This window comes from Oreochromis aureus, linkage group 18 (assembly GCF_013358895.1).
Source record: "Oreochromis aureus strain Israel breed Guangdong linkage group 18, ZZ_aureus, whole genome shotgun sequence".
NCBI classification, from domain to species: Eukaryota; Metazoa; Chordata; class Actinopteri; order Cichliformes; family Cichlidae; genus Oreochromis; species Oreochromis aureus.
This window is the reverse complement of record NC_052959.1, coordinates 18163755-18190043: the sequence shown is the minus strand read 5'-3', so window position 1 is coordinate 18190043 and position 26289 is coordinate 18163755. Positions and strand designations below refer to the sequence as shown.

General features: G+C 39.5%; 1 protein-coding gene across 2 annotated transcripts; it reads right to left on the bottom strand.

Annotated features, from left to right (window-relative positions):
• Positions 1-3475: 3475 nt before the first annotated feature.
• On the bottom strand, positions 3476-23123 carry mapre2 (microtubule-associated protein, RP/EB family, member 2). Of its 2 annotated transcripts, none has more exons than XM_031737785.2 (7): positions 23041-23123; positions 10057-10184; positions 8645-8790; positions 8322-8538; positions 7938-8083; positions 5038-5196; positions 3476-4894 (listed from the first exon to the last, which is right to left on the bottom strand). In XM_031737785.2, the coding sequence occupies exons 2-7, from the start codon at positions 10175-10177 to the stop codon at positions 4796-4798; spliced, it is 888 nt and encodes a 295-aa protein (XP_031593645.1). In that variant the 5' UTR covers positions 10178-10184; positions 23041-23123; the 3' UTR covers positions 3476-4795. The 2 variants fall into 2 exon arrangements, with proteins under 2 accessions (XP_031593645.1, XP_031593644.1); XM_031737784.2 differs by lacking the exon at positions 23041-23123 and adding an exon at positions 12987-13278.
• Positions 23124-26289: the final 3166 nt, after the last annotated feature.

Below are 26289 nucleotides of genomic sequence, written 5' to 3'. Positions count from 1 at the left end.
AGCATTTGGTCCGCAGACCTCAAGGATCTTGGGGGAGAATATTGGGTTAGGAGATCAGCAAGATATATAGGTGCTTGGCCATGGAACGTCTTAAAAACAAGTGTTAAAATTTTAAAATCAATTCGAAAGCTGACTGGTAGCCAATGTAATGATGGAAGTATGGGAGATATGTGATCCCGCTTGCGCGTCCCAGTTAGGAGCCATGCTGCAGCGTTTTGGACTAGCTGTAGTCGGCCAATTAATGTAGCGGTAATACCAGAATAGAGGCTATTACAGAAGTCGAGACGAGATGAAATGAAGGCATGGATCGCTTTCTCGAAATCTCTGAAGCAGAGAAAAGGGATGGCAGGGTCTCCGGAGTCAGTAAAAGTTAAAAGGTCATTAAAACCCTTTAAAATAGCAGTTTCAGTGCTGTGGTGCTTTTTAAAACCAGACTGGAACACACACAATAAGAATGTGATAGGATGCAGGGCTGCATATGAGCTTGAAAATTGTGACAGCAATGACATGAGTCTTGGCTTGCCAAACTTTGCATGGCAACAATCTTGATTTTCGCATCACTGAAGTAAAAAAAATAAAAGGACTGTGCAGAGACCTCTACAACAGAGGGAGCTAATTCCTTGCGATGTTCGACTACATATCCACTTCCACTGCTTCTTAAATGTTGAGTTGACCAGACCTTTCTAACCTTGTGTCTTGCAAAATTAGTCTGTCACACTGCGAACAAAACCTACACATCAGTTGCAAACGTATTTTTTCATAAATAGTGACTCATGTGAAGGAGAGGATTGTAGAAGAATTGAGTTATCCTGTACCAAATAGTGTAAAAAAATTTGCACATCCGAATCTACAAAGAACTGTGTCACAAATTTGGATCGAAATATGTGCTTCAGACTGTGATGGAAAACAATGATGTGATTGTCGTTCCAGGCATTTTGGAGGCCTTAAAAGCACAGCTCTAAAAATCAACCCAAGAATCTTCTCTTCCATGTTTTGTGGTTTAAGGAAGACAGTCGCTTGCTGCATAACCACTGAATAACAGAAACAAGGAAATATTTATTTACATGGGAAGTTACAACCCTCTTTTCAAAATACAAGTGCATAGGTTGCAGCAGATGACCACCCCTTACTGACCCTGGTTCTGCCAGGGGTTTCTTTCTGTAAAAGGGAGTTTTTCCTTCCCACTGTTCCCACCTTGGTGGTCCTAGGTGACACACTGGAAAGATTACATTTGTCTGATTGTCAGTTTTCTCCCTAATACTGTGAGGTCTTTACCTTGCACTTTTGACAGTCAGATCAAAAGACAGTTTTTGCAATCTGACTGTCCGCCATAGATTGATTTCAATGAGTCTTACTGGAACGAGGGTTGTAAAAGCAACATGGTAGCTCTGTGTGGCCTCCCACAATAAAAAGACATGCACCTCAATAGGACACTCTAAGTTGTTCACATAAATTGCCTCTTAATTGGAAAATAAAACTAAACAGAAAATGAAATAAATGGATGTTTGTGACTTTCTCAAGAACATTTGACTTGTTGAAGGCAAAGGGGAAAAAATGGTTTGTAGTAAATCTAATAAACGATAATATAGAAAGAGTTTTTTTTGGTTGCTGGTTAAAACAAACTATAAATGCTGTACTAGATACACTATATTGCCCAAAGTATTCACTCACTCATCCAAATCACTGTGTTCCAATCACTTCCTGTGTAAAATCACACACCTAGGCATGCAAACTGCTTCTACAAACATCTGTGAAAGAATGAGTTGTTCTCAAGAGCTCAGTGAATTCCAGGGTAGTACCATGATCAGATGCCACCTGTGCAACAAGTCCTGTTGTATAAATCCGTCAGTACTAAATATTCCACAGTCAACAGCTGGTGGTAATATAACAAAGTGGAAGCGATTAGGAACAATCACTACTAAGCCATTAAGTGATAGGCCGCGTAAAAATCACAGAACAGGGTCAGAGGATGCTGAGGGGTATAGTGGGCACAAGTCGCCAACTTTCTGCAGTGCCAATAACTCCTGACCTCCAAACTTAATGTGGCCTTCAGATTAGCTCAAGAACAGTGCGCAGAGAGCTTCATGAAATGGGTTTCCATGACCAAGCAGCTACATCCAAGCCTTAGTTACCAAGCACAATGCAAAGCGATGGATGCAGTGGTGTAAAGCACGTCGCCACTGGACTCTAGAGCATTGGAGACATGTTCTCTGGAAGGATGAATCACACTTCTGGCATTCTGGGAGTGGAAGAACTTGACTGGCCTGCACAGTGTCCTGACCACAACCTGATAGTACAGCTTTGGGATGATTTAGAGCAGAGACTGTGAGCAAGGCCTTCTCATGAAATATCTGATCTGACAAATTTGCTTCTGGAAGAATGATCAAAAATTCCCATAAACATTCCTAAAGCTTATGGAAACCCCTTCCCAGAACAGCTGAAGCCTCAAAAACTGGCAGAAAACCCTCCAAAAAGAAACTGGTAGAGTTGAAGAACAAAGCTCAGTGCCAGCCTAACAGATGTAAAGAAGTCCTATACCTTCTACCTATCCCTTTAAAGCCCCCAAATAATTTGGAAAATGAAGATATTTCAATTTGTAATTCCTTCTGTCTGAAATCAGCTACAGAATAAACTAAATCTCAGGTCATGCTAAATTAATTTAGGGTCATTCTGTGATGATACTGGATACGACTGGGACTTTTTAAAGCTTTTTAGGTTGTCATTCATAGATCTTTATATATTCTTGAGCATACTGGCATCTTTAGTTCTTGTTGTAGTTAAGTGTTCGCTTAAGTGTTGGCTCGTGTGAGCCGATTCCTATTTCCCCATTTAGTTATGTTCTTACTTCCCGTTTCATAGTTTCGTCTCTAGTGCGACCCCCTCTTTCTCACCTGACATATACAGGTTAATGTAACAAGTAAAAAAAATTGGCATAGTGAGTAGGATTGAGTACATTTTACTTAACTGACCCCTACGGCACCTCCTGCAGGCGGTGGGGCTACATGACAGTGGACACATGTAATCTCTTCACTCTCCTTTAAGCTCCCTCCCCCAGGACTGGCTCCAGAGTAGGGTAACACTGTCCCAGCCAGGGTAGACTAGTCCTTTGATTTGGTTTCTTTTTATTTCATGGGACTGAATCGGTCTTCATCTGGCCCCCACCCAGGACCAGGTGACCTTGGGAGACACTACCAGGGAGCAACAAAAGACCCCATGACAACGTTGCCTCTAGGACAACTGGGACAAACAAATACCACCAAAATAAGGTGGTGATTTTGGAAGGAGGCCCCGGGGCAGACCTAGGACACACTGGAAAGATTACATCTCTTGGGTGGCCTAGGAATACCTCTGTGTTTCCCTGTATAAGCCAGAAGATGTGGCTGGGGAGAGGGAGGCCAGGGCTTCTTTGCTTAGACGGCTGCCCTGCGACCCGGCCCCGAGTAAGTGGAAGAAAATGGATGGACGGACAACAACCTCCCGTGGACTCAAAAGGTGATTTTTATTACAGCAAATCCATTCAAATCTCAACATCTTTCAAAGAGCAGGTTAAACATACAAAAGCTCACTTAACATGTTTTTTTTTTTTTTTTTATTAAATATGTAAAAAGCAGGTCAAGTTATTCACAAATAAAATGCAAACATGCAACACGATTTTTTGTCGGGGAATGCATAATGAGTGGGACATAAAAAAAGAAAACAAAACATTTACCATTCATTAATTATTGACAGTACATGTTTACATTCTTTTTCATTTACACAATAATATATGACTAAAGCATCGTGGTGCACTGCCCAGTTCAATATTAGTAAATGCAATATTAAGAAAGGGTATACAATGTACTTACTGGAATATAGTGTAACAAATTGCTCAGTGAACTGACATCTCCCTAAGACCTGTGATTAAAAATAATAATAATAAAAAATATCCCAACAGTTCCAGCGGAGGTTTACAACTTAAAACTGCTGCTTCATAATAAGACTACTCCACAATGATGTTTCTTCCTTCCCTATGTTTACGGTTTAAATCTCTATCACTAAAACCACCTTGTGTGGTGGGAACAAACTCTAAGTCGAGCACACTGATTATCTGAAATCTTGTCATTTGTAATGACAGCTGTGACACAGTCATACAGTTGGGATTTAACTACATTTTATTATCCTCCTTCACGAGGATGCAATTCAGATCCTTGCACTATTCCTAAGGCTTAATAACAACAACAATAATAAATACGGTGAGGGTCTATGGACAGATTGTCCAATACGAAGTCAAATGTCAGTGCAACATATGGAAGGAGGTTAAATAAGAGCTACTACGAGCCCTTCCAGGGCTTTGCTTATTGCATTCTTATGATTAATATTGTTGATATGAAAAAAAAAAAGAAAAAAAAAATAGCAGGGAGTCTAACACTTGCACTGACAGGTAGGGGTTACCTGTCTAAACTTCAGCATTTCATCACATCTACTGCAGGATTTGAATTCTTTGCGCCCACACAGTCCTCTGATGGTCTGAGCTTGTCCGCTGGTGGAGGTTATCGCCACAAACCCGCCACAGCAGTTCACCAAAAGTCACAAGAAACATTGAACAGTGAGCAGAGGGGTACAAAAAAAAAACCAAACAAAAACCTGTGATGGTGCTTCTATTCAGGAGGCTTCTTCATGTGCTCAGTCTTGGAGAGGATGAAAAATAAAAATGAGGAAAAATTCCTTTAACAGTTCTCACATAGTCAAAAAAAAAAAATTAAATTAAAAAAATAAAGAGAGAGTGGGGTGTAACTGCGGTGAAGGATGATGGCAGTCAGTATTCATCCTGCTCCTCCTGCTGATCGTCTGGCACCTCCTCGTGGGCTTGCTGGTCCACTTCCTGTCCGTCGCCCTCAGCTAGCTCCCCTCGTTCCTAAAAAAGAAAAGAGAGAGAGTTGAGGCAAGCGCATGTGACTGCACAGAAACACTGAATTGAATCCACATGATTTCCTCAACAAAGAATGAGCACGAGGAGCCCTGAATCCTGCTCGGATCAATCTAAAGGCCCGGACAGACCTGCTCATCGGAGGCGTACAGGATCTCCATTAGCCGATCGACAAACGGGGCGTTTTCCTCCCCCTGTTCCTGACAGAGCAGCTCCACCTCTCGCAGCTTGCTGAAGTAGTAGTCCCGCTCCTTCTCCACTCCTTCCAGTGCCAATTTTAGTGTGTTCACCTGCAAAAATAAATGTTAAAGCATTTCAAAACACACAAACTCCGAACTTTGGTTAGACTCCCAAAGTAAAAAGATAAGCAGAGGAGCAACACAAAGCTGATTAAAACTGATCCGAATGATTCTTTCTAAGAAAGCGACTCAAGATAAACTGTTTAACTGATACAAGTTGTCTTCAGTTACACGTGATTCGAGCACTAGAGCAGCTCTGAATGACTGAATGCAATCATTATATCAGTAAAGGATCTACTGATCAGTTAAGCCTTTGTCTTCTATTCACCAGTTGCTGCTTAACAAATGTACATATAAAAAAAAATGAAAAAAAAAAAATCAAATGCTGCCTGGCAGCATTGTCTGGCTTGTGGTCACTGCACAAGAGCTCCAAGCCTGCTTCTTCTTAGTTTAATCCTTGGCTTGAATCTGACATGTACTGTACCAAATTTAATGCAGCCAGCAACATTTTGGATCTCAGAGTGGAACAACTACACAATATACACACAGCATTTAGCAGCTTTGTATGCACTTTTTTTTTTTTTTTGTAACCCAACCACATACAGTGCCTTTAAAATGCCTCAGTACTATTTTTAATTTTTGGAAACAAGTTGAACGTCTGCTAAGATTTTAAATCTATAGTACTTTGAATCTGCAAATATGAAGTGTCAAGTGTAACATTAATCACAGCCTATTGCTATACCAGCTTTCTAAGGAACCATTAGTCTAGCCACAGAGTGAGAAGTGGATTTATATAAAAGACTGATGTAGCTCCAGGTCTGAAAAGTGAAATGTACAAGTGCCTTAAACCTGCACCCTTTGTTATTGCCAGCAGGGGGCGACTCTGGCCATGTTCCAGAAATTAGGTTTAACAAACTCAGTTTGAGTTTTGAGTGCCACAAAAGTTGATCACAGCTATTAGTTATTAACTGAGTCAATTCAACTGATTTCCATTAATAAGAGTATGTTCTCTCTCAGTCTATGTAAAGCAGAAGAAAAGCCATCATCAATGGAGCTCCAATACCAAGATTCACCATGGCAACGAGTAAATGAAGAGACGACCCTCCATTTTAATCCAGTGGACCGAGGAACACGAATCAGTGTCAGTGAGGACCATGCCAGGAAGCTAGAAAACAGCAATTTTATTCTGTCATTCGCCCACACTGATTACCAACCTGATTCAGTGTGGGCCAACCAACCAATTTTACATTGGACCACAACCACGACCAAACGGTTAAAAGCCTGGATGGACAACATGCAGACAACTGAAGATAAAACTGTATCTTATCAAAGAGGTAAGACAGTTTACTTACCAATCTGTGATATTAGACCCAGTAATACAAATTTGGGCAATTTGGAGTGAAAAATGTGTCAAAACTCCTGCACTTAACGACTGTACTTCAACATGAAATGACTCCGTCTTTCAAATTTAGTTCCATTCAAAAATATATACATAGTAAATTCAGACTCAGTTTCACATCAACTCCAACACGATGCCAACTGTGACGGGCACTTTTCCATTAGTGCAACTGATTACGACACAACAAATATAACTCACATTGATTAGTGGTTGTGTGTCTCTGCAGCTTCATGCAGACTGATTTACACAGTGATCACCGCAGTAATATATGGGAGAAGATTCAGTGCAGGGGAGCTGGCTGACAACCTGACAGAGACAGAGTCTTAAACCATATTTATGTTCGCCGCATTGGTCACTTCTCACACCGATGTGCGGATATTTCACAGCTACGTCCATTTCTACTCGTCACTGTGGCGCTTTTGTCTCTTTGCGATCTTCTCCAGCACTGCTGCAGAAATCTCTTTACATGAGTTCTGTACCATATGGGAATCCCTGTGCTCCTGCATCCACGTGTCACATATATGCCCATATAGACAGCCTTGCCTCAAGCTTGTCAATTTTTTAAATAGCTGAGGCTGCAATGGCAAACATCCAAAGCTACGTAAACTGAAAAGGTGCACGGCTGGCCGAAAAAAAACCAACCAACCAAACAGAAACAAAAAAAACCAAACAAACGCCAAAGCACGGCTTGCCTTAGTGCAAGTGATGTCACTTCTGTCATCTGGTGAGAACAGTGAGCATGAACTGGCCCTTAGATAAACATAGAATAAATTCTACAGTCTATCATTCTATGATGTTAATAAATCAGGATCCAGTTATTTGAGTCACAATAACATTGAGTAACAATTTTAAAAATGCTAGGTGACTTCCTATTTAGATATTGCATTCAAAAGATTTTCAGAAAACTTGACCTCTGACCTTTACCTTGAGGGTGAGGTCACTGAGATTCAAACTCATCCAAGATTTTTAATAGGTATCATGTTCAAAATCCTACATTGCCTCATTCTCTTAGGGCTATGACAATACCCCATCAGCCCTTTACAACTGAAAGGTTTAAAAAAAAAAACAACAACAACAACAACAACAAAAACCTTTAACACCCCTGCATTAGATCACATCCACACACACACCAATTTGGCATAAATTTAAGCATTAACAAAAAAATACTTGGGAACAAAGCACATCTGGACACATTTTGATACATTTACATTCCACTGCTGCTTTTTCTGTTCACTGAATCAGCCTTTGTAAGCATAATTCAAATATGGGGCGTGGGTATATATATACACTCACAGAGGCCTCCACTACAGTTCAGCTGTGACCACAGATTGTGCTAGAAGGAGGCATGCAAGCCACGTGGAAAAGCTCACAATTGAGCTTTACACAGACGTACCTGCTCAGTAAGATGTGTGACTTGTGCTTCCAGTTCTTTCTCTCCTTTGGCAGGAGTTGACACGGATGCGGGGATCTTTTTGGCGGACGAGGGTCTGGATGTTGGCGTTGAAGACTTAGGAGTAGTAGAGGTTGACCTAGATGCTCCTGCAGCGAAGAAATATTTATGAATAAAGGTTCGCTTGTCACCATATCTGAGTGTAATCTTGACAAATCAGACCCGATAATCACAGGAGGTGATATATGAGCAGGAAAAGTAACAGTCTAGCCATTTGATACCATATACATTTAGTGCAAAGGTGTCAAAAATAATGTGCAGATAAAAGTAAGCATACATGCATAATTTATAACCTTCATTTTGTTTTATTCATCAGTTGAATCTTACCTGCGGTAGGAGAACTGGCTGCATGGTGAGACTTCTTTGGCAGGTTGAAGATTTGCTCACCGGGATCAGGCGGGGGGATGGCATCCTGACCCTGCCTGGCTGCAACTGGGTCGTAATCTTTGCCGTCGTAATTGGCGTCAAAGAATTTCTTAAACCACTGGATGAAATCAAGATTGTCCTGAAATCTGCCTTTGACCAGTTTCTCCACAGGAATAATCTGAACAAAAATAATACTCTGTTAAAACCCCCAAACAGTAAAGCGAGGTTAAAAAAAAAAAAAAAAAAAAAAAAAAAAAAAGGTCAAAGATATTCAGGACACTCACCTTGTCCACGTTCATCCTTTTGAAGGATGCCTGCAGCAGTTTGAAATTGTGAATGTACTCGTGTTCTAGCTTAGCTTGAAACTTGACCTTCTTAAGACTGATGCAGCCAGGGAAGAGCAGATCCATGAACTGGCAATAAGCAGCTCCTAAAGAATTAATAATAATAAAAATAGTTAAGCACCACGAGAATAATTATATAAGGGGGGGGCTTCAAATGCCCCATTTGAAGCCATCATGGAGAGCAGAACACTGAAAAAACATATTGTGAATAATCCTGACCACCCTCTGCAGCACTTACTCTCTAACAGACTGATTGTGCTGCCACAGTTACAGGAAATCTTTTCTACTTGTGCAATAACTCTTTAAAATACACACGTCTGTCGGGGAGGGAATCATCTGTTCTCCCATGTTAACAGCTTAAATAAACTCTGCAGTCACAACACTTAAAACTGTGTACAATAAGCAACTTTATTGCACTGCACTGTTATACTGAGTCACTTGAATGTGATTTGATATTTACTGTGTTGTTACTACGTTTAGCCAGCTTTTTTTTTTTCTTTTCTTGGTTAAATTTGAGATATTTTACTTTGTTGTATTATGTTACTACTTATTATTTAATCTTTCCAGCGTGTCCTGGGTCCGTCCTGCTAGCAAGATATGTACAAAACACTTCCCCTAGGAGTCATCCTAGGTGAACCACCTCAACTTGCTCAGAGGAGTAGCAGCTGTACTCAGATTCCCTCCTGAATGACCGGTTTTGTCACAGCGCATTTTATCTTATTGATCTATATACTATAAAGCATTCACAAAGTTTGGAGATAAATAAAGTACATCTTATGTTATTGCACACAGTCTACGATTTATTTTTAATGCCTGCCTTTGCACATGTGAGGCTTTTCATGTCCAGATCATTGACCTCATTTCTTTAAAAAGACAAATATTAATGAGCTTTCACGTTAACTTGGCTCACATTAACTGAAGCTCAGCGATCCATTTGAAAAGAGGACACCAGCTCAACCTTAGGTAAAGCTCACATGAACCCAACCAGGGAGCTCATGAGAAACCATCTAAACCAAACCACACCCTGAGAAAAGGGGGGTGGGTGTGCATGTGTTTGTGTAGGCAGAGGGTGATTGAAATTGGATTACTTGGTCACAGCAGGAGAGCACACGGCAGGGCTGCGAGTTTATTTATAGACAACTCTCTTCCAGGGAGAGGTGAACATGTTTCCACAGGTTGCTTTAACCGCCAGCTTACACCGAAAGCTATTCAGGCGAAGACCAACCACTAAAAACACGCCCCCCCATTTCAGACAGTGACTCGGGCACAGGAGGAGGAAGGAAGAGGATGAGCTGAAGCGAGAGAGAAGAGCAGTTTTTTGTCTTTCTTTTTAAAGCTCCGTCTGTTCTCACCTGAGGAGAGCTGCTCCACTTTCGTGTAGTTTAGGCAGAGGATATCGTTAACCCAGGCAGTAATGTCATGCCTGCTCATAGTCTCCTGGGTTATTGAGGTAGAATATACGTTGACCGCCATCCCCCAACTGCAATAGAAAGGAAACAACACTGAAAAACAAAAGCTAGGCTGCTGTGATAGATGTCCTATTTCTTTCTGTCTCAAGTCAGTTTGTTGGTCTTCAAAAATGGGACAACTTTTCAAATAGGTTAAGATTTTAAGACATGGTGACAAGAAGCTGCTATTTACTGCGAAACGATGTATTAAAAAAAAAAAGTCTCCTCAGAGACTCAGCTATCTGCAGTCCCTATGAAAGTGAAATAAGAATTAGTAATACACAAAAAAACATCAATAAACTGTTTATACTAAAGCAAATTCAGTTGACTATTCAATATACAATAACACGACGCAGCTTAAATTATTTCAAAACACAAAGAGAATATCTAAATCACATTTCCTTTTCACATGAATATCAAATACATTTAAATAATGTCTCAAAACTTTAAAATCTAAAACAGGCCACAAAAAAAAGAGCTGTTGGACAGTTTAATTAGACAACCACTGGCCAAACAAATTCTAACTGCTTTGCTCATGTTTAGTCCAATCAGTTAAACTACACTGAATTTTATAATCTCTTAAATAAAATCTTCAGCCACAACAGTGAGGCTGCATCTAGACATAGCACATGAGATGATCTTTAGCATTTCTCCACATGCCCAGACTGACCCGCAAAGAAGCCCAGCAGCATAAAACATACTCTGAACCCCCCCAATGCCACCCGACCCCCGGCTGCTACATGTCAACAGTACTAATGTCCACATTATCGTCCTCAGGTGTGACACACAGAGTCCAGAGCCCTCTCTAAGAGTCTGTCAAAGACTGTCAGGCAAACTATAACACAAAGCAGTAGAGGGGCAGATAAGATCACAGTTTGATTTTGGAAATACAAGTTTGGGCTTGGAGAATGAAATCTGGCATGAATCAATGTTATCTTGGGCAAAATGATCTCTGTATGCAAGACTATCTGCTTAACAAGTTAAGTCACATTAAAATACCCACACAGCGGTGGAACACGGGACAAAAGCACAGCAATAAATTCAAGAAATTACCCTGGGTTTGTGGGGGTAACTTTGTCTGCAAACTCAAAGCAGATTCAATTATCTCAGCATAAACATTTCTTTGCTTTACACTCCAGTCCAGTCCCTTTATTTCCAAGCTCCTTAAAATATCTGAGCAGTTTTGGGTTTTTTTAACCAAATGAATGACTGAGTGAGGTGATGATCTCCTGTAGATACTTATAATACATTGCAGGATGAAAAAGGGATATTTTAATTGGACTTTTCCTGCACAGCGGAGCAGATAGAAGCTGTTGCAAAGCCTGATTAGATTTGATCTGATTGCAAAACTGTGACTTTGGAGGCCTCAGGGCACCTGCTCTACTTGCAGTATGCATTCAGGCCTCCATACTGAAGCATGCAATGTGCCAAAGATACATCAGTAAACTCAAACTTTGACCCTTAAGCTACACATTTAAAAGAAGTCAACAAAACAGTCATTTCTTCCTAATTCATTTGTTAACTCTTAGCGTGAGACACTGGAAGGAAAGTCTGCACATGAGTGGACATCCCACCTGAGAATATCTGAAATATGACAAAATGATCATTCAGAGAATTGCAACAGAGCATCATAATAATGGAAATGAGCTCTTTAAAACACAATCAGCAATATATAAACATGCAAATATGTCATTGCACATATTAATGCAGCTTTATAATCTTCCTGTGCAAGGAGCAAAGCTGTGCAATGAATAAAAAAAAAAAAAAACTAAATTCAACTACAATATTGGCTTCCAACAGCAACGAAAGCAAGATAAAGCATTTATTTTCTCACTGACTGCTGTTTTTGCCTTGAGGCCTTCTCTAAAACCCACAATCTCAGTTCTCCAAAGACTGTGCGCAGGTCTACAGTCCCGAATGCAAGAAATCGAGCTGATCTCAATACTGATTCTAATTTTTACATTTCACAGACAGGAACAGCTGCATTAAAAGAAACACCCATCTGGTGGTTGTATAAACGCCATAATATGGTGCCAAATCATCCCCCTCAAAACAGACACCAGGATATGCAGCATAATAATAACCACAACCATTCAGCGTTAAAGTTGGGTTATCAGACTACTGCAGCAGCAGCAGAGCCTCGGCTCTAGGAAGGAAACTGGGCCAGCCCCTCTCCATGTCAACAAAGCGGATGTATGCGCCGCTTAGCATGCTTTGTTAGCCTTGCAGGGATAGCCTGCCGACACCAGGGCTGGGCTTGATGCTTCAATTCAATAAGAAGAAACCGGGCTTGTGCGGCAAGTCTTAGTAGAGGGTCCCCCTCTTACAGACACCCACAGTACAACATCACCCAGACACATATTAATGGCGACAGTGGGGGGGATTCAGTAGCTGCGGAGTGTCAAGTCACGATGGGAATATTCTAGCAGCAGCAGAAGGAACAGGAGGAGCTGTCTGTGTAGTCCTGTCATCTGACAAGCTGGACCCACTCCTCCAAAAAACGTGCCTGTGCCATTGCGCACCACCAAATACAATAAAACAGTTGACAGCGTTACATGCTAGTCCCAGCAGTGGCTTGGGTGCTACTGGAGAAGCAGGGGGAGGGTTTAAGCTAACTTAAGAGCGATTTACGCCACAGTGTCGGGCACAGAGGGCTAACATGACAGGGGAGTGTGATTGGTGAGTGGGGGGAAAAAGCGGATGGGTGCAGGGAGGAAAACGCCGAAGAAGAGGAGGAGGCCGGATTGCGGTTTTTTTTTTTTTTTTTTTTGGTCTGCAGCGGTGTGATTTTCTTTTCCTGACATCAAACCAAATGCGACATTTCACTGGTTTACCTGTAGGCGCGCTCTCCTCGCACTGTATTTTTCCTGTAAGGAATGATGTTGGTTCCGTTGTCCTGGACGATGTCGTTGTTATTCTCTCCATTTGGGGAAAGGGCTTGGGTGGGACCGGGCATTTGGGTCTCTAAAATGTTGAACAGAAACTCTGTTCTCTCTCTGGCCGAGGGGGGAAGAGGAAAAAAAAGCAAGAGGAACGATGCAAAATGCTAAGAAAGTACCGCACCTCCGGGGCTCTCTCTCCTTCTGTCTGCTTATTCCTCACAAATCTCTGCCCTAATGACGTTGCTGCTCCCTGTACCACGTGACTCGCGGGGTTGGCTGCCTGTTTTCCCTATGGTGGGCTATTTCAGTACACCAAAATTTCATTGATTACTTGAGTGCTGAAAAGTATCGCCGGGGAGGTCAGATCGATGTGTGATGCTCGTCGCTTTTTGAGGTGCGGCGAGGCCATTTATTAAAAGAAGAAAAAAACAAAAAAACTCAGAGGCGACAACCAATCAGCTAAAAAGAAGAGATGGGATTAAAGGGAAGACGCAGCACACCCACTTCACCTTGATTTAGATCATCAGATAGCTGAGTGGTATTAAAGCAGATGTACGCAAACGATACCCGGTGGTAGTGATGAAATCATGTCCATTCATGGTGTGTGATAAAATGCTGTTTTGATTACTAACCACGTGATTGAATCAATTAAATTATGTCCATGAAAATCAGAGGTTGTTTTGTTGGCTGAAAATGGGCCCGTGGAGAAGGGGGACTGTGCGCATACAGTTAAAGCAAAGAGTCTGTTACCTTACTAACAGAAGTGTATGCATTTCCTGTCAGTTTTTGACCATTTTTTGAGTTGATTAAACCCCAATAAACATTCCTGGGGATTTTACTTTATTGGAACACCAAAACCTCTTGAATTTCAGTCAGAAGTTTACACACACTCATCATGGGCATGAATATCAGGTTAACTTTTAATGATTTCTTTGAGTTGTTCTTTTTCCAGGGTGGAAATATTGTACAGCATACATTTTTTTAAAATATGGTAGTGGTAGCATTATGTTCTGGGGCATCAACTCTAGAGGTACTGGTATATTGCACAAAGTGGACAGAATAATGAAGGAAGACTACCTCCAAATTGTACAACTTCACCTGAAATAGACTCGAATAGACTTCCAAAACCCAAACCTCAATGCCATTGAAAATTTATGGACTACGCTTAAAGTTGGGTCTGTGCCACGAAACCAACAACTCTACCAATTCTGGCAAGAAGTGTTCAAATATCCAGCCAGAGTTATGTCAGAAGTTTGTTGATGACTACCAAAAGCATCTGGTTGAAGAGCAACTTGCTAAGAGACATATAACCAAATTTTAGTGGGGGGTGTATGAATATTTTTGAGGGTGTGCGGATTAGAGTGAATCCAAAATAAGTTCAAACCTGTTCACAAAATTTAGTTTTTTAAAAGTCATTAAAGATTTATGGTTTACAACAATTCCACCCTGGAAAAAGAACAGCTCAAATGAATCTTTAAAAGCTACAAATTAGCATAACCCTCATGACCATGATGCGTGTATGCAAACTATCGATCTAATCAACATCAATTACTCAGCATCATCATCAGTACATTTTATTTTACTTTTTAAATGAACCGAGGAATCTATTTTTTAATCACAAAATGTCCAATCAGTAAAAAACAAAACAAACAACACTTCGATATTTGGGATGTACCAATTGTGAAGCTAATGTGAAAATCAAAATGATGCTATTGACGATAGTCATTTCCCCCTTTGTTCCAGAGAAAGAAAGCAATCCATCCATGTTCTAAACCGCTAACCGAATTTGGGGTCACAGGGGGGTTGGAGTCTACCCTAGTGGTCATACAGTGAAAGCCAGGGTACACATACATACACAGATAGGCAATTGTTCATCGTTGTATCTACAGCTACGGACAGTTTAAAATCATTAGCTCCCCTAAACTAATTAGCCTAACATGCATGTGTTTGGAAGCACTGGGGAAACTCCAGAGAGACCCCAACCAGTGGGTTTGAACCAGGAACTTTGCTCTGAGGCCTTATTAAAAAAGTAAAAAGGTAGTTTTATACTTTTCTAGCTCTTTAGTACATTTTTTTAATCATTGAGCCATCAAAAAGTGATGTGACACAAAATATAAACCGACCGCCTCGATCATTGATATGCTGATACAAACCACTAGGACAAATACTGGCCTTCATATATCAGTGCATAATAACCATTACCCAAAATGCAAGTGGTGTCTTCAAATCTAAGACAAACAGCAGTATATTCTAATGTCTACTTGGAAACAGCATTCCTTTTGCCATTTTAGCTTTTGCTAGCTTTTACTAGCTTTGCATCAACATATCAGTCGATATTATTGACTACTAAAATGAAATAAGATGACATTTGGCATTGGCAGCTGTATCACAGCATTTTTAAGCTGTCTAAGTAGTTAAAGACAGTGTAATAAAAAGGATGTAAAGCCTTTAAAACTGTTATTTCGCATTATTTTTGATTTGATTTCCTTGACACAAAAGGGGAAATGAGTAACAAACAAGACTATACATACAAATCTGATAAATCAGCATCAACCATAATTTGAGGATAGGTCCATCCCTAATTTCAACATTGACAGATTAATTTTCTGTTCAACAGCAAACCAATTAATCAGTTTATAATTCAGCTGTAACATACGTTAAAATGTATAAAAATGTGTGTAATAGATGTAATTATAAACCACATGAACATCATAAATCAGTATGCACGGGTCTGTGGTTTAAACACAACAACAGTCCTGTGGTTGCTAAGCTCTCTTCTGTTTGTGTTACCAATGTGTTGGTGTTAAACTGCTTTGTTTTGTGTTGCTTTTATCACTGCTGGGCAACCACAGTGAAATGGGACACAGAAATAAGGTCTAAAAAGTAAGCTCTATATAATTTAAACGCAAGTGTGAGGCACTCTCTATTGGTATTAGTGTGGTTTTAGTTGTTGTACAGCGCTTTGTGACTTTTATGTCTGTAAAAAGCATTAAATAAATAAATGTAACTAATACAAATACAAATATCTCATTTGTATTTATTTTAAAAATGAATTTCTTTTTCACACTATAAGAATAATGATTTGTGCAAATAGCTCAATATTAATCTGATAATATCAAAATAGCAGAGTCAGTCCAGCCTTTTATGGTTAGTAATCAAGAATGCAATAGTACACATCATGGTACTTAACAGGGATGATGAAAAGGCTACCTGCTGAAAACAGCTAAGCAAAGATGCAGGAATTTTATGCACAAACTATGTTCAAAGGACAAAGATGAAGCATTTCTGCTATTCTGTTTTACTGCCTTGATTTCTTTCCTACTGTTTCTTATATTTTCTCTGCCACTCCTTTATTTAGAGGATCTAATTGCTATTTGAGTCTGAGGACAGGCCTTTACAGTTTACATATAAACTTAAACGATGATGGTGCAAGAAATACAGGTACAGATTTTGAGGTCTATCCTACGATCTATTCACCACCATCATCAGTCCAAAGGTAAACTCACACCTGAGGTGACTGGACTTTTTCATGTCAGCATGTTTTTGGCCTGGAATGCAAGGGAGCAACTTCCGTTAAACATTAGCAGGGCTTATTTAGTGGAATTTGATCCTCAAGTCAACACTCACTCTGCTACAGGGGCCAACAATTTTCTGTCAAAATCAACAATACTGCTTCTAATGTCAAATATCGTCTTGATGCATTCTCAATCATCCAGGTAAGTAAATCTCCAAAAGTTGAATCTGTTCATCTGGACATAGCGTTTTGTGGGAGAAACGTTTCGTCACTCATCCAAGTGACTTCTTCAGTCTCAGCTGACTGCAGGTTTCCCCAAACCTTATAAACAGTACATTTGCATAATGACTGAAACCAGCCCACTGAAGGAACAATGGGCTGTGAGGTCAGTTCCTTAATCAAAGTGTTCTTTGATCAGTGGGTTTTGGTCACTGATTGTTGATCAATGGTCATGGGAATTTGCATAATTATGATTAAGGAACTGACCTCCCAGCCCATTGTTCCTTCAGTGGGCTGGTTTCAGTCATTATGCAAATGTACTGTTTATAAGGTTTGGGGAAACCTGCAGTCAGCTGAGACTGAAGAAGTCACTTGGATGAGTGACGAAACGTTTCTCCCACAAAACGCTACGTCCAGATGAACAGATTCAACTTTTGGAGACTAATGTCAAATACTCACAATTCACAGTCAACAGTCTTTGTGCTCAGCTGAAACTCTTAAATAGAACTCTGGTGCCACCATCAGGCCAAAGTTGAGGTCACAGTTATAAATCTATGAATTTTCACACTAATTGTGTAGATGAATGTTTTAAAAAGGGAAAACGATATATATAGTCCAGTTTTATTCACTTCTTGTCTTTCGATGATACAATTTTCAGTATAAATATAAGGACTTTCCTTTTTAATTGCCCCATATGTACACTCACAGGCCACTACATTAGGTACACCTACTACTCATTAACATAAATTTCTAATCAGATCATTACACAGCAGCAGCTCGATGCATTTAGGCATGCAGACGGGGTCAAGGCAACCTGCTGAAGGTCAAAAAGTTGAGAATGGGAAGGAAAGGCAATTTAATCAACTTTGAATTTAATATGGCTGCTGGTACCAGACAGGCAGGTCAGAGTATTTCAGAAACTGCTGATCTACTGGGATCCCACATAACCGTCTCTAGAGTTTATAGACTAAATAAATGGTCAGAAAAAGAAAAGCTCATTGTCTGAAAATGCCTCGTTGATGCCAGAGATCACAGGAGAATGGTCAGACTCAAAAAGGCAAACTGAGGTTACAATTCAGTCACCAAAATGGGACAACAGAAGATTGGAAAAATGTTGCCTGGTCTGATGAGTTTCAATTTCTGTTGTTACATTTGGATGGTAGGGTCAGAGTTTGGTGTAAAAAAACAAAACCATAGAGCCATCCTGCATTGCATCAGTGGTTCAACCCGTTTTTGGGATACTGTCGTGGCACACTTTGGGCTCCTGAGTACCAACTGAGCATTGTTTAAATGTCACAGCCTGCCTCAGTACTGCTGCTGACCCCGTCCATCCCTTTATGACCACAATGTACCAATCTTCTGATGGCTGCTTCCAACAGGATAACATACCATGTCACAAAGCTCAAACTCAATTAAGAGAGTTTTGGAAGCAAAAGGAGATCCAGTTCTGTACTAGCATGGTGCAAGTGGCCAGTGAATATACAGAGCTTTATTAACTTAGTTATAAAATCATACAGGACAATGGATTTTTAACATTTTTTGTATCCAAAAGATACCAAAGGGCAAGCCAAAGTTCAAATAGAACACTTGTGCACACATGTGCAGAAAGTAGTCATCTGTTCTCTATCATCTGAAATGTCGTCAGTTCTTCTTTTCGTTATATTGTCAGTTGAAAGCACTTTTGAATATAACACCTATCTTTCTTGCTCCACTAGCAAACAACTTTCATACAATCAAAAAACCCCAAAACAAACAAAAAAGAAAACAAATCAGTTTTCAGTTTGTGGTTCACATCCTTTTTTCTTTTATGTCATCTGCTGAAGGCTGTGGACATTAACTTTTCCAGTTTGTATTTTACAGACATACACAGCCAATACAGTTGTTTATATGTAAAAAAAAAAAAAAAAAATCCATCTCTGTTGGAGAAGCAGCTGAGGCATTGAAGACTGTACAACCCAGGGGGTGCAGTCAGTTTGTTAGCTTGGAAAGCACCCGCTAACTCTTCCCAAACAAATGACAGAAATGTCACTTGCTGAAGGATGTGTACATTTCTGGTCCAGAACACAGGACAGGACAGGTAGGTCTTACAGCAGTTTCTCCTGACAGTTTTATTGCTTTAGGTGTATGTTGTTTTCTCCTTCTGTGATCAGTTTTAGCCCCTTACAAATGTCCACATCAGTATAAATCAGGGCCTTAGGTTAGGCCCTGATTTAAAATTAGGTTGTGTACTAATGGGGTGAATTTAAATTCCATGCATTACTTTTTGTACACTTACAACAGTAATAATATGGCTTCAACATTTGGAAACCGATACAAAAGAGCTTTAATCTGAAGCTGCAGATTCCTATATTATTTAACTGTGAAGTTGCTCCCATAATTTACACTATGAGTCTTATTTTTTTCCATTTGAATCACTCACATGGCGGTAACAGAAATAAATCAAGGCAGTGAACAGTATGCATAATATTAAGCTCTAATTTAACTTAGAAAGCTTGTGTGGTCACCCTGAAAGACATTCCCTGTTCTTCTTCTGTAAGGGTGTCAAACATCCAGCACAGGGCACACATTCGTGAAATAAATGTAAAGAAGTCATCAATACTTTCAATTAGTCATTAAAGAGCACAAAAAAGTTCATGACTATGTCATGGCAGTAAACTAAGTGTGGAAAGCTGAGGTTGCTCTTATTTTTCATACTGACTGAAGCTGCACTTCATTATTTGTTAATTTACTGAATATTTTTTTTAAAATCAGATATTAGGAACTAAGCCCACAATGCTAGTAGTTGGTTTTACTGGGCCCAGCCCATTTGAGAGCAAACTGAAATGCAAGCAGCCGCAAAACTGAAATGAATTTGACACCCCTGCTCTGCTGGGTCAAAAGTAGTCTTTGTGTAGTAGTCTACACAAATTCCTACAGAGCTGAACACAAGGCATAACCAAGACTAATCTCATTAATGACTGAATTGCAGATACTTCCACTGACAGCCACAGGCATGCAGTGCTACTTTTCCACTATGGTAATGCTAGAAGCCCTTTCAGACTGACAAGTGACAGCCATACCGTAGCACACTGGGCACAACACAAGCACAGAGGCCTGCTTTGTGTCTGACAGCAGCACACAGTGAAAGCATGTCATGGTCAAACTTCAGGGAAGGCATGAAAACAGGAAATTCTGCGCTCATCCCTGTGGCCAGAAACTGTATCCCCACCATACCGTGTCACTGCAAGGTGGGTGGGTTAATGTTAACTCTAGGCTGTCACAGGAATAAATTTATCACTTCCCAATCTGAAGGGCCTGAAGAGGTGGAGCATGCATAGCTTTTTCTAAATATATGGTCAGGCTGCAAAGGCCTAAGAGTGAAATATAAACACACACATCCTCCGGGTCTATTACTGCTTACAGTACTTCAACTGCAGAGGGATGCTCCTCCATGCTGCACTTGACAAAAAGAAATTGAAATAAAGAACAGAAATTCTTTTAAAGAGTGAAACAGCAGAGCACAAAATGTCTGAGTGCCATTTGAGCAACATTTTGAAATGTACAGTATCATCGCAATCTGACGCAGGCAGCTGATGCTTACCACTACATTAAAAAAACAAAAATAACAACACACTTATAGTTATTGACTGAAATAAAGCGTAGAGTAGATCCATTAACATGAACGCCTAAAACGCTGTATGGTAGGTTATAAAAATAAAAAAGGAGCAGGAACGGGGAAGAGTAAAGTCCACATTTTCTCTAATTCACACAGGATCAAAAGTATATATACAGGCTCACAAATATTCACTCACTCAAATCTTTTCGCAAGTGGTACTGGAGGCTCTACAAACCAACCAATTTATTTCTACTAATTCTACCAAGACGATTGGTCAAATATCCACCTAGAAATATGCCAGAAGGTTGTTGATGGTTACCAAAAGCATCTGGTTTAGATGTAACTTGCTAAGAGACATTTAAACAAATCATTAGTGTGGGTGTACATATATATGTTTGAGGCTGTGTGGATTAGAGTAAATCTAAAATAAATTCAAACTTGTGCACCTATTTTTTTTTAAGTCATTAGGATGTATGGTGTACAATAATTCCACCTTGGAAAAAGAACAGTTCAAAGAAATCATTAAAAGCGACAAATTGCCATTATATTTATGCCCATGATGAGTGTATGTAAACTGACCAAAACTGTGGATAAGTAACAGCGACATTGCTTGATTAAGTCATGGCAAAGGGACGGTAGAAATAAAAGGTTTGTGAGCTTTGCTAGATTTTTTTTGGCTTAATTTTAAAAATCCCAATCACGGGGTGAACATAGTTATCCCTTTACAAAAAGCATCAGCATGTTTGGACTAAAATATCCATTGCTGGAGTTTTCCAATTAAAAGTGTGTCAGAAGCTTTTTTTCAAAAGTGCCTCTTTAAGCTGTGTGGATGCAAGACAGATTAGGAAAATTACATGTTTTAAAAACTAAAGCATAGTTTTTAGTATGGATGTACCCTAACACTAAAACGAAAGGATATACATCAATCAAATTACATGTTATGTAACATAATCTTGAGAAACAGCAATCTTATATAATCCCTTGATATAGTTTTAAATGGGGTAAGACAAGGAATACTGAGAGTGGAAATATGGTTACCATTTAACATTCATTGTAATTGTAATTTTATGAGTACAACTATAAGTTAACTCGTAAGTTTTACTAAACTAATAATATGTTAGTTGAGTCAGACTTGAGTAAGACTATGAGTAAAAATGCATTTAGGCTGCAAATTCCTTATCTTTATTCAGTTCATTTATATGACAAGAAATTAACGAGAAATCCAAAAGGGTATAGGTTTACGGTAACACTTTTGGAACACCTAAAATCAGCAAAAAAGGAACATTTTAAAAAGAATCAGAACTAAATAAGAAAAAGAAATAAATCGCTCATGTCAAATCCAGCTACAGATGAACTCTCAGTAGTTAAAGCATCTTCACACTAAACTGGATAATCATCATAATACATCGTCATTTCTATTTGTTATCCCTCATTTTAAACAGCTTCTGGATATTAAGCTGTAATTGTGGATTGCATGCTTTGTACATCATTTAAAATATGTTATAGTCTACTAAATCTCTGAATTTCTGTGTATTTAATTGAATAAATAATGGATTTACTGATGAGTGATATAGTTTGTTACCATCCATATGGCCTTTTTTTTTAGTAGTAAAAAGACTATTCGCCTTGTGTTTCCCCACATTCCTACTCAGTATGTCATATTTAGAGCAATAAGTGAATAATACGTTATGGTTTTGTTTTGTTTTTTAAACATAAGAAGTCTTTAAGTGTATGGGAGCAGTATTCCAGTTGAGAGCTGTTTTTTCTGTGAATCCTGCTTGCTGAGGGTTTTCTAAGGGTGGGGTAGCATCTCAGCCCACATCTGGAAGATGATGCTCTTACAGTAAGTGTTGTTATACGTTAGCCTGCAATGAGTCAACACTGGGCTGTGAAGTATCAGGCAGAGCTGTGCTTGCCCTTTCCCCATTAAGAGCTAACCAACCTTTAGTAGAGGATCCCAAATGCACCCCCGTTAATACGAGCTGCAGGTTGTAGAGGTTAGAGGTTATGATGTCCAGAAAAACGGGTTAGGATGATATTTAAGGGAGAAAAACCCTGTTAGACTGCGAGCAGTCTTTTCCTTAAACCTGAGGGACTGTTAACCCACTACTTTAGAAAGAAAGTTTTCATTTGGCATTTAGAAAGGGCATTATCTGCACCCAAGACAAAAGGCGACACTCGTCTATGGTGACCCCTTCTTCCTTTCGTCTGCCCTTCTTTTAGCTGTGGTTGCTGAGGAGGGAAAACACCAAACAGTGCTCCTCTTTTCCGAGATTTTTTTAAGCGCCTCCACCGCCACCGAGCAGCTAGCTGCTGCACTAAGTCTCATAAATGAAGCTAACTCAACTTTGTATTAGAAATGACAGACTGCCTGGAAAAGCAAGCTAATGCTATTAAACAGACTTTTACGAAGGTAGACGTGACTCATAAATACAGTATTACATCTTCTCCGGCTAACCGTCAAGTTACAGTTGGCTAATATTTCCTCCTGCCATTACTTTGACAGTGCTGTGACAGCCGACGTATGTCCTGACCCCGGGCAACATCACGGTACAAAACAGCGACCGCCGCTTAAATGCCGCTTAAATACGTTCATATTTCTGCATTGATTTTCGCCGTTGCACGTTTCAATTCAAATTCCACAGTGAAAATTTTCAGTAAAAGCAAATCTCACTCACCAGTGAACTCCGATCCGCAGGTTACAAGGTGTTAAAAAAAAGGCTGTTTTCCGGCTGAGTCACCCCACCCTCAAACGCCCATTCTCGTAAGACGGTGAACTGCGAGCGGAGAGCTGAATGGACAGAGTCTCATCGCTCTTTCAGCTGATTGGTGCGTCGCCGACCTCTGTCATGATATTGACCAATCGCGTTGTGATGCGTTGATCGTTCAGAACAATCAGACAGCTTTCTGTCCTGTCGCCTCGTGTCACTTCACTTTTACTCCAGGAAAATGCAAAGCGTCCATCTGAAGATGCACTCAGCTGAACACCATCGTTTATAAAATAAATATGTCAAATATGTCAAATAATACGAATGAACACCCACACAGGATAAATACTGGCTGACAGATGTATTTATCTGTATACATTACCACACCTACTGCACTCTAGGTACATACGTCTCGGTGTTTTTGTTGTTGTTGTTTTACTGTGTATAATGACAATTTGTATATGACATAGTGTTTTGGCGTCTATGTACACTATTCTTGTTATTTATTTTTCGATTTTTATTTTTCTAATATAACTCTAATTTATTTTTCTTCCTGACCCTTGTAATAAATTAATGTCCCTAGTGTGGGATTAATAAAGTCTATGTCTATGTCTAAATCTTGAAAAACTTGTGTATATAGTCAGGCATACTGAATGATACAATGATGGAGGGGGTTCTTTCCTCTTCTTCTTCTTCTTTTTTTTTTTTTGCAATACAAAAAATGGTGTTGCTGCTGTTATGAGAGAGTGGATGCATTTGGTTGATTAACTAATTTCCAAATAATAACTACAGGGGTTTAATCAAGCAAAATTTCCATATATTGTCTGTTGAATGTGAAGACTGGCTGAATTATTTAAACTGAGTATCTGCATATTCTGAGCTGTTGTTCAAAATTAAAATGATATTATTGAAAAAGGTTGCAAGTTAGACATTTGAAGCCATTTTTTGTATTTATGCCCATTATTTTTAAATTCCATATATGGAATGATTAATAAATATAATCATCTTGTGACAATATAATCTTGTAATCATATTGTCATAATGAAAATAATGTTATATGAATACTGAATCATATTATTGCCTCTTATCTAGTATTCATATATATAATTCATAGATTAGGTTAAACATACAGTTAGATTTTTTTTCTCTTGTACACACTAGTGTATTAAAAGACCCAGAATGTGATTAAAGTGCAGACTTTCAGCTTTAATTTGAGGTACTTAACAAACATTTTGCAGGCAACTGACTAGCAAGCAGTTTCATGACCAGGTGGGGCCTTATCTGTGTGAAGAATTCAAATAAACCTTTCACACAGTTGGCAAAAACTGTAGCAATGGCTAAATGTGATACATGTCTTAAAAAAAGGAATGCACTGACTGACTGTCAGTAACACCAAAATGTACCAAAAAACACAAAGAGAACCAAAAGGGATGATGGCAGAATTATTTCCATGAAAAACAGCTTCACGACACCTAAGCAAGACAAGAACACACTCGGTGGAGGCAGGTGTATTGTGCATGACCACAATGAATGGATGCACTCAAGTATGGAAATACAAATGATTTACAGCAATGTGCAAACCACTGGTTACACTCAAGAACTTATCATAGAAGATCTAAAAGAGCCTAAAGCTGAAAAACAGTTCATTATCTTGAGCATACCACATCATCTATCAAATATGGTGGTTGCAGTGTTATGGTATGGGCATGTATAGCTGCCAGTGGAACAGGGTCACCAGCATTTACTGATGATAGAAGTAGTAGGATGAATTGTAAGGTTAACAGGGCTGTACTTCCTGGTCTGATTCAATCAAATGCTGCAAAACCAATTACACTGAGCTTAACAGCACAGATGGATAATGGCCCAAAGCATACTATAAAAGCAACCCAAGAGTAAAAGTAAATAAAAGGCATAGTCTTCAATGGACAAGTCAGTCACCTGAGCTCCACCCAGCAGAGCACGCTTTTCACTTACTGAATGCAGGAAAGCAAATGAGCAGCAACTGAAGGCGGCTGCAGTCAAGGCCTAGCAGAGCATCTCACAGCATTTGGTGATGTCCATGGGTTCTAATCTTCAGGCAGTCACTGACTGCAAAGGATTTGCATCCAGGTGTTAAAAACAATCCTTATATTTAAAATTGTTATTTTGTCCCATTACTTCTGAAAATGTATGACTCTGTATAAAAACATCTGTAATTCCTTAACAGTTCATGCGAAACTTTTGCACTTCAGTGTCTTCCTCCACTCACCCCCAACCGGTTGGCAAACCCGGATGGCCAACCCTTCCCAAGACTGGTTCTGCCAGAGGCTTCTACCTGTTAAATGGGACATTTTCCTTCCCGTTGTTGCCAAGTGCTTGCTCATGGGAGGTTGCCTGATTGTTGGAGTTTTCTCTGTATAAAACACCTTTCGGCGACTGCTGTTGTCAGGTTATTCTATAAATAAAATCTTCATTGATTGAATTAAAATCCACTGTGGTGGTGTCCAGAAGCAAAAATACAAAAAATAAAAATCATTGTCCAAAAACGTATGGACCCTAATGCATCTTTAGTTTTTCACCAGAGGCACAAAAAGTGAATGTTTCTTATTCACTGTTGAAGCTGCAGTTCCCTCTTTTACCACCAGGGTGCAGTGATGCACTTTTGAGAATGGACAAAAGTGCCTAGGACTATATTCTTTGTTGTATTGTTAGTTTTTGTTACCTATTTTACCCGAGTATACACATCATGGAGCAGATGAAGGCAGAATATATTCTCTATATTGTGCTGTCATAAAGTGGTTAGTAGTTTGTAAAGAGTTGGAGATGAATGTTCAGTGTGTATCTATTTAAGCGGTCTTCAAACGATGAAATGATTGGCCTTCGTTTGTGCGTTTTAAAAAACAAATAAACAAACAAACCTCAAACCCATATTACAATAATAAAGCCTAAAAATCAGTTAATTCATATGCTTTTGATGGCGCCTGAGCCAAGAGCAAAAATTTCCCTCCTAATATGCACATGACTATGAGATTCAGTGCCGGATGGCTGCTTTTATGTTACCTCAGATGGTGGGTCTCTGTGATGAATTATAGACAATAGGTTGAGGGCAGTCAACAGTGCATTTATGACAGATAATAAATGTGCACTGCCAAACCAAGCCAATTGAAGTGTGCCGTTCTGGAATGGAAAAAGAAAGAGAAAGGAGTTCATAGGCGAAAATTTTGATATTGTGTCAACACT